General features: G+C 40.4%; 1 protein-coding gene across 4 annotated transcripts in view; it reads left to right on the top strand.

Annotated features, from left to right (window-relative positions):
* SHROOM2 (shroom family member 2) overlaps positions 1-8,522 on the top strand; it is a 117,357-nt gene extending 108,835 nt beyond the window's left edge. For all 4 annotated transcript variants that reach the window (XM_088051575.1, XM_014252073.2, XM_088051577.1 and 1 more), the window contains 2 exons: positions 1,252-1,524; positions 5,687-8,522. In XM_088051575.1, the coding sequence (XP_087907701.1) occupies positions 1,252-1,524; positions 5,687-5,953 (540 nt within the window). In that variant the 3' untranslated portion in view covers positions 5,954-8,522. The remainder of the gene's footprint in view (positions 1-1,251; positions 1,525-5,686) is intronic.
* Positions 8,523-13,696: the final 5,174 nt, after the last annotated feature.

The following is a 13,696-nucleotide window of genomic DNA, read 5'->3' as shown; positions in this document are numbered from 1 at the left end:
TGGCAATGACTGTCCAGTGGCCTCTGTGAGCAGCAGCTGCTATCAGTATGTTTCTCAGTAATCATGAAGGCTTGTAATCAGATTTGCATTTAGAAAGCAGACTTCCTAAAGAATGTCATGACTAATTAAACAAAAAGCTAGGGGTACTGTGAAATAATGACTATTTTAAAGGATGTAATTTTCATTCTGAATTTGCACTGAGGTGTATGTTTAAAGAATGCTTTGGAAATTTTTTTTACCTGAAATGAGCTGAATACCAAATAAGCACCTACATTTAACTGAACGAGGCATTTTTAGGGTGTGAATTATCTCAGAATTGGTAGCTGGCTGAACTAACTTACACCACTTGTGCACCAGTGAAAGGTAATAGGCACATAAGAAGCAAGACCTCTTGCCCAAATGCGGGAAACTAGCACAGGGGGACCAGAGGTGTGATCAAAGGAGATCTGGATTCTTGGTCTGGTTTCTGGTGGTTCTGCCCCTGACATGCTTTTCTAAGGCAGTGCAAGTGCACCTCAGGCAGAGGGGACTATAGTTCAGAAGCCCCCCAAACTTGAAGTGAGGTTGTGTATTTGCCTGGCCTGGGATAGTGATGCTTCTTTGGTCCTTTGGCAGAGCTGCTTTGCACAGAGCTGCTTTGTACAATACAGTAGATTTTGTTCCCGGTGCCACAGGGATTATGACTACCCTACAGAAATGTTGTTAAGGCACTGTTAATGCTAAGATTTTCTGAGCATGGAAGAACTGCTATTGGAGGAATGCTAATATTATGCAGAAAGGAAAAGAAAGCTTGACAGTGCCCTAGTTTTAACTGCATCGTGTGGAAAATACAGGATTGTTTTTCTAGTACTGTGTATCTTCTTAAGTGTAGCTCTTCAGCAAGGTGTTATGGACCTGATATTTAGAGACGCAGGCATGTGCTTGCTGTACTTTCTGTGGTTATAACAGGCTTTGAAGCTGCTCAAAGCAGCAGCAGGAAGGCTTGATGGGAGGGTGAAAAACCTTTATATTTTTCCACAAAGGTAATTTGCTTTAACACAGGTCTCAAGCTGAGCATCATGCAGCTACATCCTGAACCTTTGAATGCAGAGGTATGGACCTTTGACACAGGCATGTATTTATTTGTCATGCACTCATTGTCAAAGTCTCATGGAAGTTTGAAATGTATTAAAGTGCTAGCTGACATGACTTGCAGAAGTAGGGAAGAATGCAGTAGTGCTAACAAATTCTTACCTCCTTTATTTTCCACAGCAAGAACTTATTGACAGCATTAGTAGGAAGCTGCAGGTGCTGAGAGAAGCACGGGAGACACTCCTGGAAGACATCCAAGCAAACAATATCCTGGGGGAGGAGGTAGAGGCCATTGTGAAAGAAGTCTGCAAACCAAATGAGTTTGACAAATTCAAGATGTTTATTGGTGACCTTGACAAAGTGGTCAACCTCCTGCTGTCCCTGTCTGGTCGTCTGGCCCGGGTGGAAAATGCCCTCAATAACCTGGATGACAATACCTCTCCAGAAGAACGGGTGAGAAGGACCAACAGTAATATTCCTGCATTTAGGGAAGCTCGTGGGAGGGGAGGTTTGCTTGGTTTTGTTTATCTAAATTGCAGTGCTCAATATGAGGGATAATATGTGGATAAATCTCATAACACCTTTTTTTTTTTTTATTTCTTGAAACTTTTCTCTTTGCCTTCTTTTCTTGGAATGTGGCTTGCTGAGAAAAAATAGGTTTGGGGTGCAGCATACTAGAAAACAGACTTCTTGGCAAAAGTTTAAAGAAAGAGGGAATGTATTGATAAGAGCATAAAAAGAAGGCAAACAAAAATTTTGTAACAATTCAAGATGCGAAAAGGAGTGTTTGTGCTGTAATACAGAAAGCTTGCAGACTTCTCTATACACAATGAGAATCTTAATACAAATCCATAAGGTTGTTACAAAGAAAATGCTTCTCATCTACTGCAGCTTCCTTCCACAATGACTAATGAGGAGCAAGAGCAAGAAACAACAGAAGGACAAACCTTTAAAAAAAGGGGGGATGGGGAGGGGAAACAGGGGGAGGCATAGCAAAAATAATTTTTCAGTAGAAAACATGTTTTATCCAAGCAGAATAGTAGTGATGTGGAGGACTCTGAGCAGAAGTGAAAATTTGAGGAGCAGGAGCAATTATGCTCTTAACCTGTTGGATCTAACCTCTGCTTGCAGCAATTTAACTTGTTTAACTTAACAAATCCCATCAGGCCTTACCTAGGAAGGAGATACATAGCAATACAGATGTGCACCAATGGAAAGATGTAGATATGTGTGAAACTTAGGCTATAATGAATAGAAAGTGGGGAGGGGGGGGTGCATGTTTCAAGTGAGTTTGGCTTCTCGGTTAAATGAATGTGAAGGAGGATTTTTGACTTGTAGCTGTGGATTGTGGATTGAAATGCCAACAGTCCACCTAAGTGCTGTAACTGAATTTTTTCCATGGGCTGTGGTTTCATGTTGTTTCTTCAGCCTCTTGCATTATTTCACACATAAGAATCAGTAAGTGCTGGGACTGATCTGAAGCTGTGCTTTTGCTGTTTGGACCTAACATGCTTGATTAATGGCTGTTCAGCTCCCTCTGACTGAGGTGGAAGGGAAAGTATTTGACAGTTTAATAAATGGCAGATCAAAGCTTCTGACAATTGGAGAAATTTAATCCTTCATTAGACATTTTTCTAAGTGTGGTTGCAGTTGCCTAATGGGGAAGGAGCTACCAAATGATGTGTGCACATAGGAAACACAGTTTGAGAGCTGTGATAAAAATAGATTACTGGCTGGGTGTGGAAAAGGAAGATAGTGAAGAGGTGGTATAGTAAGGACAGTCAGAAATTGTCTGTGTATTTTGATATCAAATTTATACTGACAGAACTCTAAATCCCTAACATATTTTAATCCCCATTTATCTTCACCTGCACTGACACCAATCTTGCCATAGTTAACATCAGGAGAGATCCATCAGGACTGAGGTGAGCCCTGGAGAGGAAGACTTGGGGCTGTTGGTGGATGAAAAGCTCAACATGACCCAGCAATGTACATTTGCAGCCCAGAGAGTCAAACATGTCCTGGGCTGCATCAAGAGCAACGTGGCCAGCAGGTGAAGGGAGGGAATTCTGCCCCTCTGCTCCTGTGAGACCCCACCTGCAGTGCTGCATCCAGCTCTGGGGCACAAAACACTAGAAAGATATGGACCTGTTGGAACACTTCCAGAGTAAGGCCACTCAGCTGATCAGAGGCCTGAGCACTGCCTCTGTGAAGACAGGCAAAGAGCTGGGGCTGCTCAGCCTGGAGAAGAGAATACCAGAGAGTCTTAGAGCAGCCTGCCAGTCCCTAATGAGGGCTTACAAGAGGGCTGGAGAGGGAGTTTTTACAAGGGCATGTAGTGATAGGACAAGAGAGAATGGCCTTCAGGTGAAGGAAGACAGGTTTAGATCAGATGTTGGGAAGATATTCTTTCCTGAGGGTGGTGAAGCACTAGAACAGGCTGCCCAGAGAGGTACCCTCCCTCCTCCCTGGAAATATTCAAGACCAAGTTGGATGGGGCTTTGAGCAACTTGGCCTGGTTGGAACTATATGATCTTTATGGTGCCTTCCAACCCAAACCATTCTAACATTCTATGAAATATATCTAGAAGTGTTGAATTTAGACTGTACTTGTGGCTTTTTTTGGTTGTCTTTTAGTATTTTGTAGGTTGAATGATACGTGGTGAACCACTAATATACCATATAAACAAAACAGGATTTTACTTCCATTGTTGGGGAGCATATTCCCAGTGACCACTGATTTTTCTTTCCAAGATGATATTGTCTAATAAACATTGCTCTGATAGCTTTCCACTTTTTAGGGGCCAGTAACAGCTTACCAGACTTTCTCAATAAAGGTAGTCAAATAATGACTACTGAGTTAATACTTTGACTGCCAGATGCTCTGCTATAGGTCTTTTTTTTTTTTGCCACAGGGAACAGTATCAGGTATTTCAATTTCAGCTTCTGAAAGGGGCTTCATCTGAAGAGCTACCAGCCCCATTCCTCTTACACAGCAAGGCCAGTGTCTTCTCATTACTTGTGCTTTGTGTCCATGTCCTCTTGCATTCATCAGATTCTGGCAGTTACTGCTGCTCAGCATGCACACACCTGCAAGGCTGCCCTGGGAGCACACTAACCACACTCCTGAGTTTAAGGCTGTCTGCTACTTGCCCTGGTGAGTTCAGGAGAAGTGTTAGTTCCATCTCTTTGCAGCAGATAATTCTGCTTGCAACTTGCAGTGGGATTTTTTTCCCCTCGCATAAGCTGAAGGGAAGATTAAACTGTTTTTTTCTAACAGTGTGTGATTTTTCTGACTTGTCTTCCATATCTGTCTTGAATCCTGACTTAATCTAGGATGTGTATTTTAAGTACATTGAGAGCACAAATCTGAAAACATTTCACTCTTGAGCTTTGGTCTGTCTCTAGAAAGAATCAGCACAAGATGCATGTGCAGTTCTGACAGGTAGGTTTATTAAAGCTCACTGGTCTGCAGCCCTCTTTGTCTCATACTTCCATCTTGAAAAGACTCTTTCATATCCTACAAAAACACCTCTCTCTGTAAATCCTTCAGGCTTATTAAACAGCATATGTGATTTAACAGAAGTTGCAAATTAAAAAGATGGACACGTTTATTAGAACAGACTGAGGTTTATTTGAAGACAACTTCTCAAAGAAAATTAATCTCTGAAGCAAAGCTAGAAGTCATGGATTGGTACCTCTTAGGGACACTTTTTAGTTAAGTTCAGGCATCTGTACAGAATTATTGATGTCAGAGTAAGCCAGCCATACTCTCACTGGAAAAAGGCAATCACTTGTAGGCAGACATCTGAAATAGGTTGGATTGATGATGCTCCTTTTTTTCTCTCCATGTACTGTCAAAGGAGTTTAGCTGGGTGATTCAGGTGGGACTGTCAGCTGTGCAGATAGGTGATGCTGGGGGAGAGGGATATAGCTGCTGTCTTCTGCTGTCCTCTTTCTTTGTGTATTCCTCCATTCAACCTCCCTTTCCCCTATTTTGTCTCTTGTGAAGGCACAAAGCAGAAAGTTTACAGGCCTTTTTGGAGAATAACGCTTTTTTGTTTTTGCTTCACTTTCGCCCTTTTGTTGTCTTGCTTCAGCTTTCACTCTTGCTTATGTCTGAAGACCACAGGACTTCACATGTCATTGGGAAGGCTTTTGGATGCAACAGAATTGCTAAATACAGTGTCAGGAAATGTATAAGAACAAATTGCTACAATAATTGGTCTCTTTCTGGGTTCTGTAACCACAGCTGTGCCAGTGCTGCGTATGGAACATGCAAGACAGCTGAGTCTTAATTTGAAGAACTATTCTTCAAAGGCAACTATATTGTATGCAGCTATTTGTAACTATTAAATAGTAAAGGAGTCTTTGAAGTAATGCTTTTGAGGCTAATAGAAAGTAATGGTGCATCTTTCATTGATTTACTACATTTTTTATCAGTTTTGTTAATGCATTTTATTAGTCTAAATTTTAAGAAGCATTCTTTTTCCACCTTTCTAATTATTCAGGAAGGTCTCTGTAGGGAAAACAGACTTGAGATTTGAACAGTGAAGCTGTTGTCCCAACCTAGCGAATCCAGTGAATTTTTGACTTGTTTTTCTTTTCTCCTAAGCGAACATTGGTAGATAAGCAAAAGCTGCTGACCCAGCAACATGAGGATGCAAAGGAACTGAAGGAAAACCTGGATCGTCGAGAGCGCATTGTCTTCGACATTTTGGCAAACTACTTGAGCGAGGAGAACCTAGCAGACTATGAGCACTTTGTGAAAATGAAGTCAGCCCTCATCATTGAGCAGCGAGAGCTTGAGGACAAGATCAAGCTGGGGGAGGAGCAGCTGAAGTGTCTGACTGACAGCCTCCAACCCGAGCGACTCAAATAAGGGCACTGAGTCCAACCAACAACAATGGGAAAAATGGGAAAGAAGGAAGGGATAGGGGAGTTTTCAAGTATACAAATGAGTATCTTGGCTTACTTGAGTATCTGGTAGAGAAGCAAGTGCACAAGAGAAAAATAGCTCTCACAACAGCAATAATGCTCTCTTTCTGTTTTTTTTTGAATGATGTATTTAATTTTTTAGAACACAATTTTTATTGGTGGACTCTACAGCTGTTCCTCATTGCTAAACTTCCAGAAAGCTCCATGAAAGAGGAGAGACTCTTAACCCTTCTGCTCAGTATGTTCAAAGTCTGTGGCAGTTGTGCATGCAAACAATGGTTTTTAGAATAGGTTGTATACTTTCTTTATGTTCAGATGCTGCACAATCTGCTGGAAAACCCCACAGCAATTCATGAATGCACATACATTTAGAAGCTCTAAATTTAGTGGGTTTTTATGTTCTTTAAAGACACATTAAATAGGGGAAGCATGCTTCTTATAGCTAATATATTCAGATTGCTGAAATGCAGTGTCACTGATCCTGTGGCATCAGACACTTCTTTGTAATATTGTATATAGGATAGCACTTTCCCCTTGCAGAAAACAACATTAAAATCAGTCTAGTTAAATGCTTCTTAAGCAGCTTGCAAATCACCTAATGCCTACCTTGATGAAGATTTTTTTAAATTATTTTGCAAGACATATTTGTAGACCCTCTTAATGCAATGCAAACGATTTTCTTTACCAAGTCGTACTTGATTTAAGAAACGGGCTGGAAGTACTGTGCTGATTTTATTCAAAACATTTTTCATCTAAATTATTTAGAAGGCTCATTTGCTTTTTTGTGCTTTTTTTATGCATGTTTTTATTCTTCTTGTCCCAAACCCACTACACTTTATGGAAATAAATGTAGATTAAGGACACTGCTTCTGTTTTTCTTCTGGTTGTTCAACATTGTGATGGTTTTATGTAGACAAGTTATACCGAAGTTGACCTACATAATGCTGTTTATTCCTCTTTTTCAAACTACCAAATGCAATAGAAACAATTCTGCCATGTAAATACTGTGCATTACTTGGAGCAACTCTGTGTTGTAACTGTGAACATAAGTGGGGCTGTTTGCTTGTTTTTTCCATTAAACAGCGATAAAGGAGAGGATGTTAGTTCACAGTATCAGATCACTGCTTGTGTTCTCCTAATACTGCTATTGACTGAGATAATTTTCAATAGCTCTAAAAAGAGGTGCTAACTCATGTTTGCAGTGCAGTAATGGGATATGCTAACTTGTTTAGATACCTACGGTGAAATTCTGTAGTCTTAAGTGTCAAGTTCTATGTTAAGATAAAGTTTTGCAGGCAAAGAAAGTCTTGGAAGACTTTGTGTATATGCCATTTCCATTGTAGTAAGGAAAAGATTTATCTCTCCTCAGACAAGTAGGTTCCCCAGCCAGAAGCCATTTTCAAGGCTGATGTGAATGCCAGTCTGTAGCTAAGCAGGCTGAAAATACAATCGGTCAGTTGTTGAAAAGAGAGAAACAAATTCTTTCCACTACTCCTGCAGTATGGCAGCATTCATAAGAGTTTTTCTGTCCTTCTTACCTGAATCCTCTCTTTTGTGGGGAGAGAACTGGAAAGGTGCTGATCAGTGAATTCCTTGTGAGTTGGGGAATTGGGGAGCAAAAATCATCTGGAGCCAGTTCCTTTATAGACAGGTGCAAACATTAAAAGGACTGTTGTCCCTGCACACACCCTTATCGTGCACTACTTTGTATACCTGGACCAAATTTTGATTGAAATGATGTTGACGTGCATCAGTTGAGGTCAAATGGAGCTCCCATTTTACAAGACCTACAGCTGACCTTAGTTTTGTCCTCCTAGTTCAGAAATGTAGTCTTCTGGCATCTCACAGTTATTTGCTGCTATGTTCCTAGGACAACTGGTCCCTTTGTCCTTAAACCTATCCCTTAACCATAACAATCCCAAAACTAAACATAAATAAATTATGCTTGTCTTTTAGCTTGGAAAAAAGTGTGCATTGTTTTATCTGTGGGATTTTAAAAATTTTACATATTGTGGTTACTCTGAAGTGTGTATGTGAAATGTGAATAATACTATAATTACAGTGTGTTTGTATACAGTACTTTGATTTAGATCTCTGTTAAAAGGTAGCAATACTGTGAAAGCTATATCTATTATCCCTTTCACAGAACAGTTATGTAGTCACAATTATCTCCTTTCCTTTTTCAAAGCTGTTGGAAATCACTCACCCTGGAAACGCCTCCCAATGTTATATGTAAATCTGTAAATAGCTGTACTGTTGCTTTTTGAAAAAAATCTGGTGCTAATGTTTTGCCTTTGGCTTCCTGGGGATGGCTGTTTCTTCATCCTTTGTTGTTCTCAATTCTAGATCTCTTTGTATAGTGAAAGATTTCCACAATGCTTCTCCAACTGTTTGGATCCTGCAGCCCAGAGTGAAAATGTACAGTTTTCCTGCCTGACACTTAACACGTACCTACTGACAAATGGTATTGCTTGATTTTGCGAAAATAAACTGTATATTTCAATGTAGAGTTACTTTTTGTGTACAGTGTTAATGTCAAAAGCTACTTCTTTGCTTTGCTGCTTTGCAGTGTTGGCCATCTCGTGGTGCCCATCAGTAGTGCTTTTCAAGGCCAGGCCAGTTATCTTGTGGTCTGAAGTAGTTTGTTGTCTTTGCACAGCTTATTTAATGTGTTGAGTAATCAATCATTCTCAAGTTCCCAGTGTAAGTACCAGAAATGTGTTCATGTCTATTTAGTATTTTAAGAGTGTGAATATGAGATGGCAGAAAGGTAAAATGTGTTATGAGGTCGATAAAATAAATGGGTCCCTCACCACTTACAGAATATGTACCAGGGGAGTAGTTTAGATTTTCCTGCTTGGGCAATTCCACTGTTTCAGCTTCATCCCACGTTTAGAATGGACACTTCATACGGAAGTATCTAAAGTCAGTAGTGTGCAAGATTTTTTGCAAGAACTGATGACTTGTGAACTCTCCAACTCTAACAGACTTTCACAGAAACTTCAGTTTAATGGGGGTTCTCAGGTTAACTGCAGAATCTTTTGCCTTATTGGGAAACACTGGCAAGTATACACAAATTTATAGTGAAGGTGACCACAGATCACAGAACCATAGCTTGCTTCTGGAAATTAATTGTCTGGGATTGTCTGTGGAGGTCTTTATAAAATCTGGGGAAAAGGAGTTAGGGAAAGAAAAATACTTCGGTACCTGTAGGATTTTTCTAAACTTCTTTTCACCCTTCTTCTCCCTCTTTCTCTTTGTACATGGACCCACCTGTTTGTGCCTGTTTTTGTGAGCATTAGGTATAATCCAGAATGGCAGCTCTAGAGGAATAACAGTCTAGTTTTTGTGTACTATTTGATTTTTTTTTAATTGCCTTTCTTTAAACTGAAATTCAGCTCTTTTTTTTTTCCTCATGGGGTACTTGAGACCCTCAGGTTTCAAAGGAGTCACCATTTCATGACATAATTTCCTAATGAAGTTCTAGTGATTGATTTTGGTGTACTTAATTGTCTCAGCTTTTATACCTGAAGTAACCTGTTGGCAAATAGCTCTAGCAAGGCCTTATGATACGCAGTAGAAAGCAACTCCTGTTTTAGTGGTGTCTGGTCATTCATTGCAGCAGTTTAAAGGCCTGTTCTAATTAAGGGCTTCTCAGTTGTGCAGGTTTTTTAGAGGATAAGTCAGGGTTTTTTCTATATACTTCATCAGATCATGCCCACAGAATGTTATGAAAATTAACAATTACATCTTTAAGCTGGATTATATATTGTCAGTTGTCAGCAGTGGTAAATTGGTCATCACATTTACTTATCACAGTTCCATTTGATGTAGGTTAACCTACTACTTTTTAAATTTGAATTTAAATAAATTGGGTGCAGTTTAGTAGCAGGAGGTAATTCTCAGTCAGGCTACAGTAGCACACCTACAAGCAGAGCAAGTATCACTTCAGGACAGGCTACAATAAGCACCTTTTTCTTGGTTGTAACTGTGTGGGCCAGTGGGCTGTTGTGTGTCTTAGGCTGAGTTTTATTTTAGTCACAGCACTTCAGCTTTTCCTGAGCACAAGGCTAGCAAAATGCTAATTTTTTCCTCACCTATTAAAAATCCTCACAATGGCTTCATTTTTAGATACTTTGATATCTGTCTTGGAGGCAGGCTCCTAGGTTTTGCAGGGGGAGATGACCTTGTGGCTAGGATGTGCCTTCCAGTACTGCCCAACAAGTCAGTGTTAGCCAAGCCTGTGTTCTCCCTTCTTCTCAAGTCCCCTCCATGCAACAGATTGCTTCCTGGGAAAGTTAACAAGAAATGTATCTCAGACTGTCATTACCTGTTGCTTGCTGGTGCTGGCTGCTGCTGGGGGTGGGATACTAAGAATATTTGTGGTGAATTCTGGCACCTCTTCTGGGGTGAAGCAGAAGTAGGAATTCTGTGTATCTCCTCCTTTCTAGGTGTCACTTGTTAACCTACAACAGTGCCACTAGAGAACAACCAGATTTCCAATGCATTTCATCTTTCGTTGGAATATTTTAATTTGCTGCTTGTGATTGTCTTAACACAGGAGAGATTTTAATTAGAGCAAATGGATTTGTGACTGTGAAGCTGAAGAGGTAGTGGAAGATACAGAAAAATAACCGTACTTACTTTCAGTAACATAAAATCTCCAGCAAAATGGCATCTAAAAAGCTTGCATGCTACATGTCCCATGTGAGAACTGTCAAGAATTTTAGGTCTGTGTTCCTATATTTTAATGGAATTGGTGAAAGAAAGTTTTTTCTTAAGCGCATACCAAGCTGCAACTGTATTAACTAAACTATTCATTCCAAGGAACTTCTGTAAGACAAGCCAGTACTGGCTCTGAGGGAGCTGTGGTCTGACGTTACTAGGAGCTGTTGATTTTGCTGCTGTTCCTTGTGACAGCAGCATTTGCTGGGCTCCTTATGGAGAACATGTTCTGGAAATGGGGTAATGGATGTCTGCTTATAAGAGTTTTACCAAAACATTGTTTCGGTGAAGCTGTGAAGTCCAAAAGCCTGAGAGGAATTAAAAAAACCTTCATGATGACAATCATTTAGTTTCAACATCTGTTTCACTTCCCAGCTGTTTGCTGTTCCATGGTGTTTGTTACTGATGAATTACACTTGTGTCTTTTCTCAAAGCCACAGAGAAATAGAAATACAGTGAGCAGTTGCAAGCTAAATATTAAGCAATGGAAGGAAGATAAGATTGTTTATCTCAGTATCTAAATATGAAAGGCATGAGTCCTGTGAATACTATTCATTGCCATTCCCAGGAGTTGCAGCTTCAGCAGCTTTCTCACACTGTATGGTTCCTCCAAAGATAAAATGGGAAAACAAGCTGTGATGATTGAAAGTGGCCAACACTGACTGGAAAGAGGTGGAGCAGCCATTCTCTTATTAATGGGGTGATAAATATCACAAGGAAGTGAAAACCAAGAAACCTGAAAGGATCAGTGCCCTTAAGGAAGAAAAACTAAACCAGTGGTAAAGTGCTTCTGAGCTGTGAATTTCCTGTTTTTCTTTCTCCATACCTGACATGGCAGAAGTGTTCTGTCTCCATGTGCTAGGGCAGGCTTTTTAGTTACTATAATGTAAAAATACCTTAAAGCATCTTTGAAAATTCAAGTTACGGGGAATAACTCGGAATTTCAGATCTCACTGTGTAAGACCATCACGTTCTGTGCATTCACTGACATACACTCCTTTCTTGGCTCAGGAGTCACTGGAACAGCTCTCTGGCACTAAGGAGCCTTGAGGAAGTTGCCCTTTGAGGAAGAAGTCATCTTTTCTGTGTGGTCATCCTAAATTCACTAAACATCCCAGCTAGCTGCGCGTGCTGAGATGCTGAAATCACACGAGCTGGGACCTGAGGGTGTTTACAGCACAACACACATTTACAGAATGAGTGACCCGGCTGGTTCTCTGGGGCTTTGCTAACCTTACTGCCACCTGTTTGGAGCTTGATTTAATACCAGGCTTCTGGTAGGGCAGAGCAATACCCAATTCCTGTTCAAGTTGGATCATTGTGTTCTGCCAGGAAAGCATAATTTAGAGAGCAAGAAGCTGAAGATATAAATATTCAGCCTTTCCATCAATAGGGAGTAGAGGATCTTGGGTTTCTGTTCCCGGAACGTTCTTACATGGATCATGGTAGGCCATCAGTGAATTTGAAAGCTGAAGTACTCCATGGATAAGTGTGACTAGAATGTGCCCCATTAAACAATTCTAAAAACCCAGCAATTTTCTTCCTATTTTTACACTCTAGGGAGGAAAAAACCCTAGGTGAGTAAACTTCATTGTCACACTGGTTTTGCAAAGGTGGAGTTACTTAGACCAACATTTTTTTGTAATGGGCAGTTCCACCAAACCAATAAAAGATTATTACAACAGAAGCCCAGTGATAATGGTCACTGTTTGCAACATGTATAGCAAACAGTGAAGAAGAAAGTTGCACAGAAAAAAATTGGTAGCTGGGTGTGTTCAAGCAAATTATCATTTCATATGGTGACATGCAAAGCAATTAATCAAGGAGAAAATGATGGTGATCATGTGAACTAGGCAGTGACACAGACCAGACTCTAAACCTGTGTGGGATCATAGTGAATGATCAATTCACATGAGTTCTATGCTCTAGGAAAAAGGCTGGATCACAGGAACTCGGGAAAAGTAGTAACTTGTGATGCAACATTGCTGAAAACTTCATATTGTGTCTCATCCCACAGTCTATATCCAATGAAAAGGACAGGAAAATGAGAGAAGAGACTCACGTAAATTATTAGAGAGTAGAGAGAGAATATCATAATATAACAAAGAGCACTCACTGATCAAAACTGGGATTTAAAAGTTGTCGTGTGTGCTTTTGAGCATCACATACAGCATGAAACTCGTTTGAGCAGAGAAAGCCCTCTCAGGACCCAGGGAGTGTAAGACAGATTCATGAAAATAAAAATTAGGTGCAAATGTTCAAGGGTGTCAGGAGTGAAGTACTGTTGTCATAAATGGTGGGGAAAGTGCAATGTGAAGTTCTGCCATAAAGTCTCTGAAGTCAGGAAACTGGGAATGAAAATTTTATGGTCACTATAAATCCACCTTTTGTGTTTGCTGTTCTTACATTATAGTCACATACCAAGGTGTGACTTCTTCAGTAAATATTTAGATTGCCTACAGTTTTATAACAGGGGTCTTTAAAGAGCAGCAGTAATTATAACATGGCTTTGGACCTGACAGGTCAGAAAAGGTGGGAGTTTACAAGCCCTTGGCTTGTAAATGGGGCTTGAGCACTCCAGACAGCATGGCTCAGGCAATTTTTTTTCTTCCATTACAGGCCCTCTCCACACATACACCTATAGGAACAGCCTTCTCCTTTTACTGGTTCAATTAATTACTAAGTTTGCTTTTGTTTTCTCTCCTGTGTTTGCGGTTTCCTACCAGCAGTCCTGTGCTGACCAATTTGGCTACCTATAAAAGCATTCCTCTCTTCATCAGAACCTTCCAGGTTCTGTGGAAATGTGGGTTATCCCCACATTTTGAAACTGTTGCGGGCTCCAGCATGTGCTGGAGCATTTATGGCCTTTCATCTCTGCCTTGTAAGCTGGCTATGGAGGGCTCTGAGGCAAAGCAGGGACAGTGTGACACTTCTTTCCCCCATTGCTCAAGTAAATGACAGA

This window comes from Pseudopodoces humilis, chromosome 2, assembly GCF_049639895.1.
Source record: "Pseudopodoces humilis isolate 2021_Gansu_Grassland_sample_001 chromosome 2, ASM4963989v1, whole genome shotgun sequence".
NCBI lineage: Eukaryota > Metazoa > Chordata > Aves > Passeriformes > Paridae > Pseudopodoces > Pseudopodoces humilis.
Note: the sequence above shows the minus strand (reverse complement) of the source record. Positions and strands in the feature narration are given on the sequence as shown.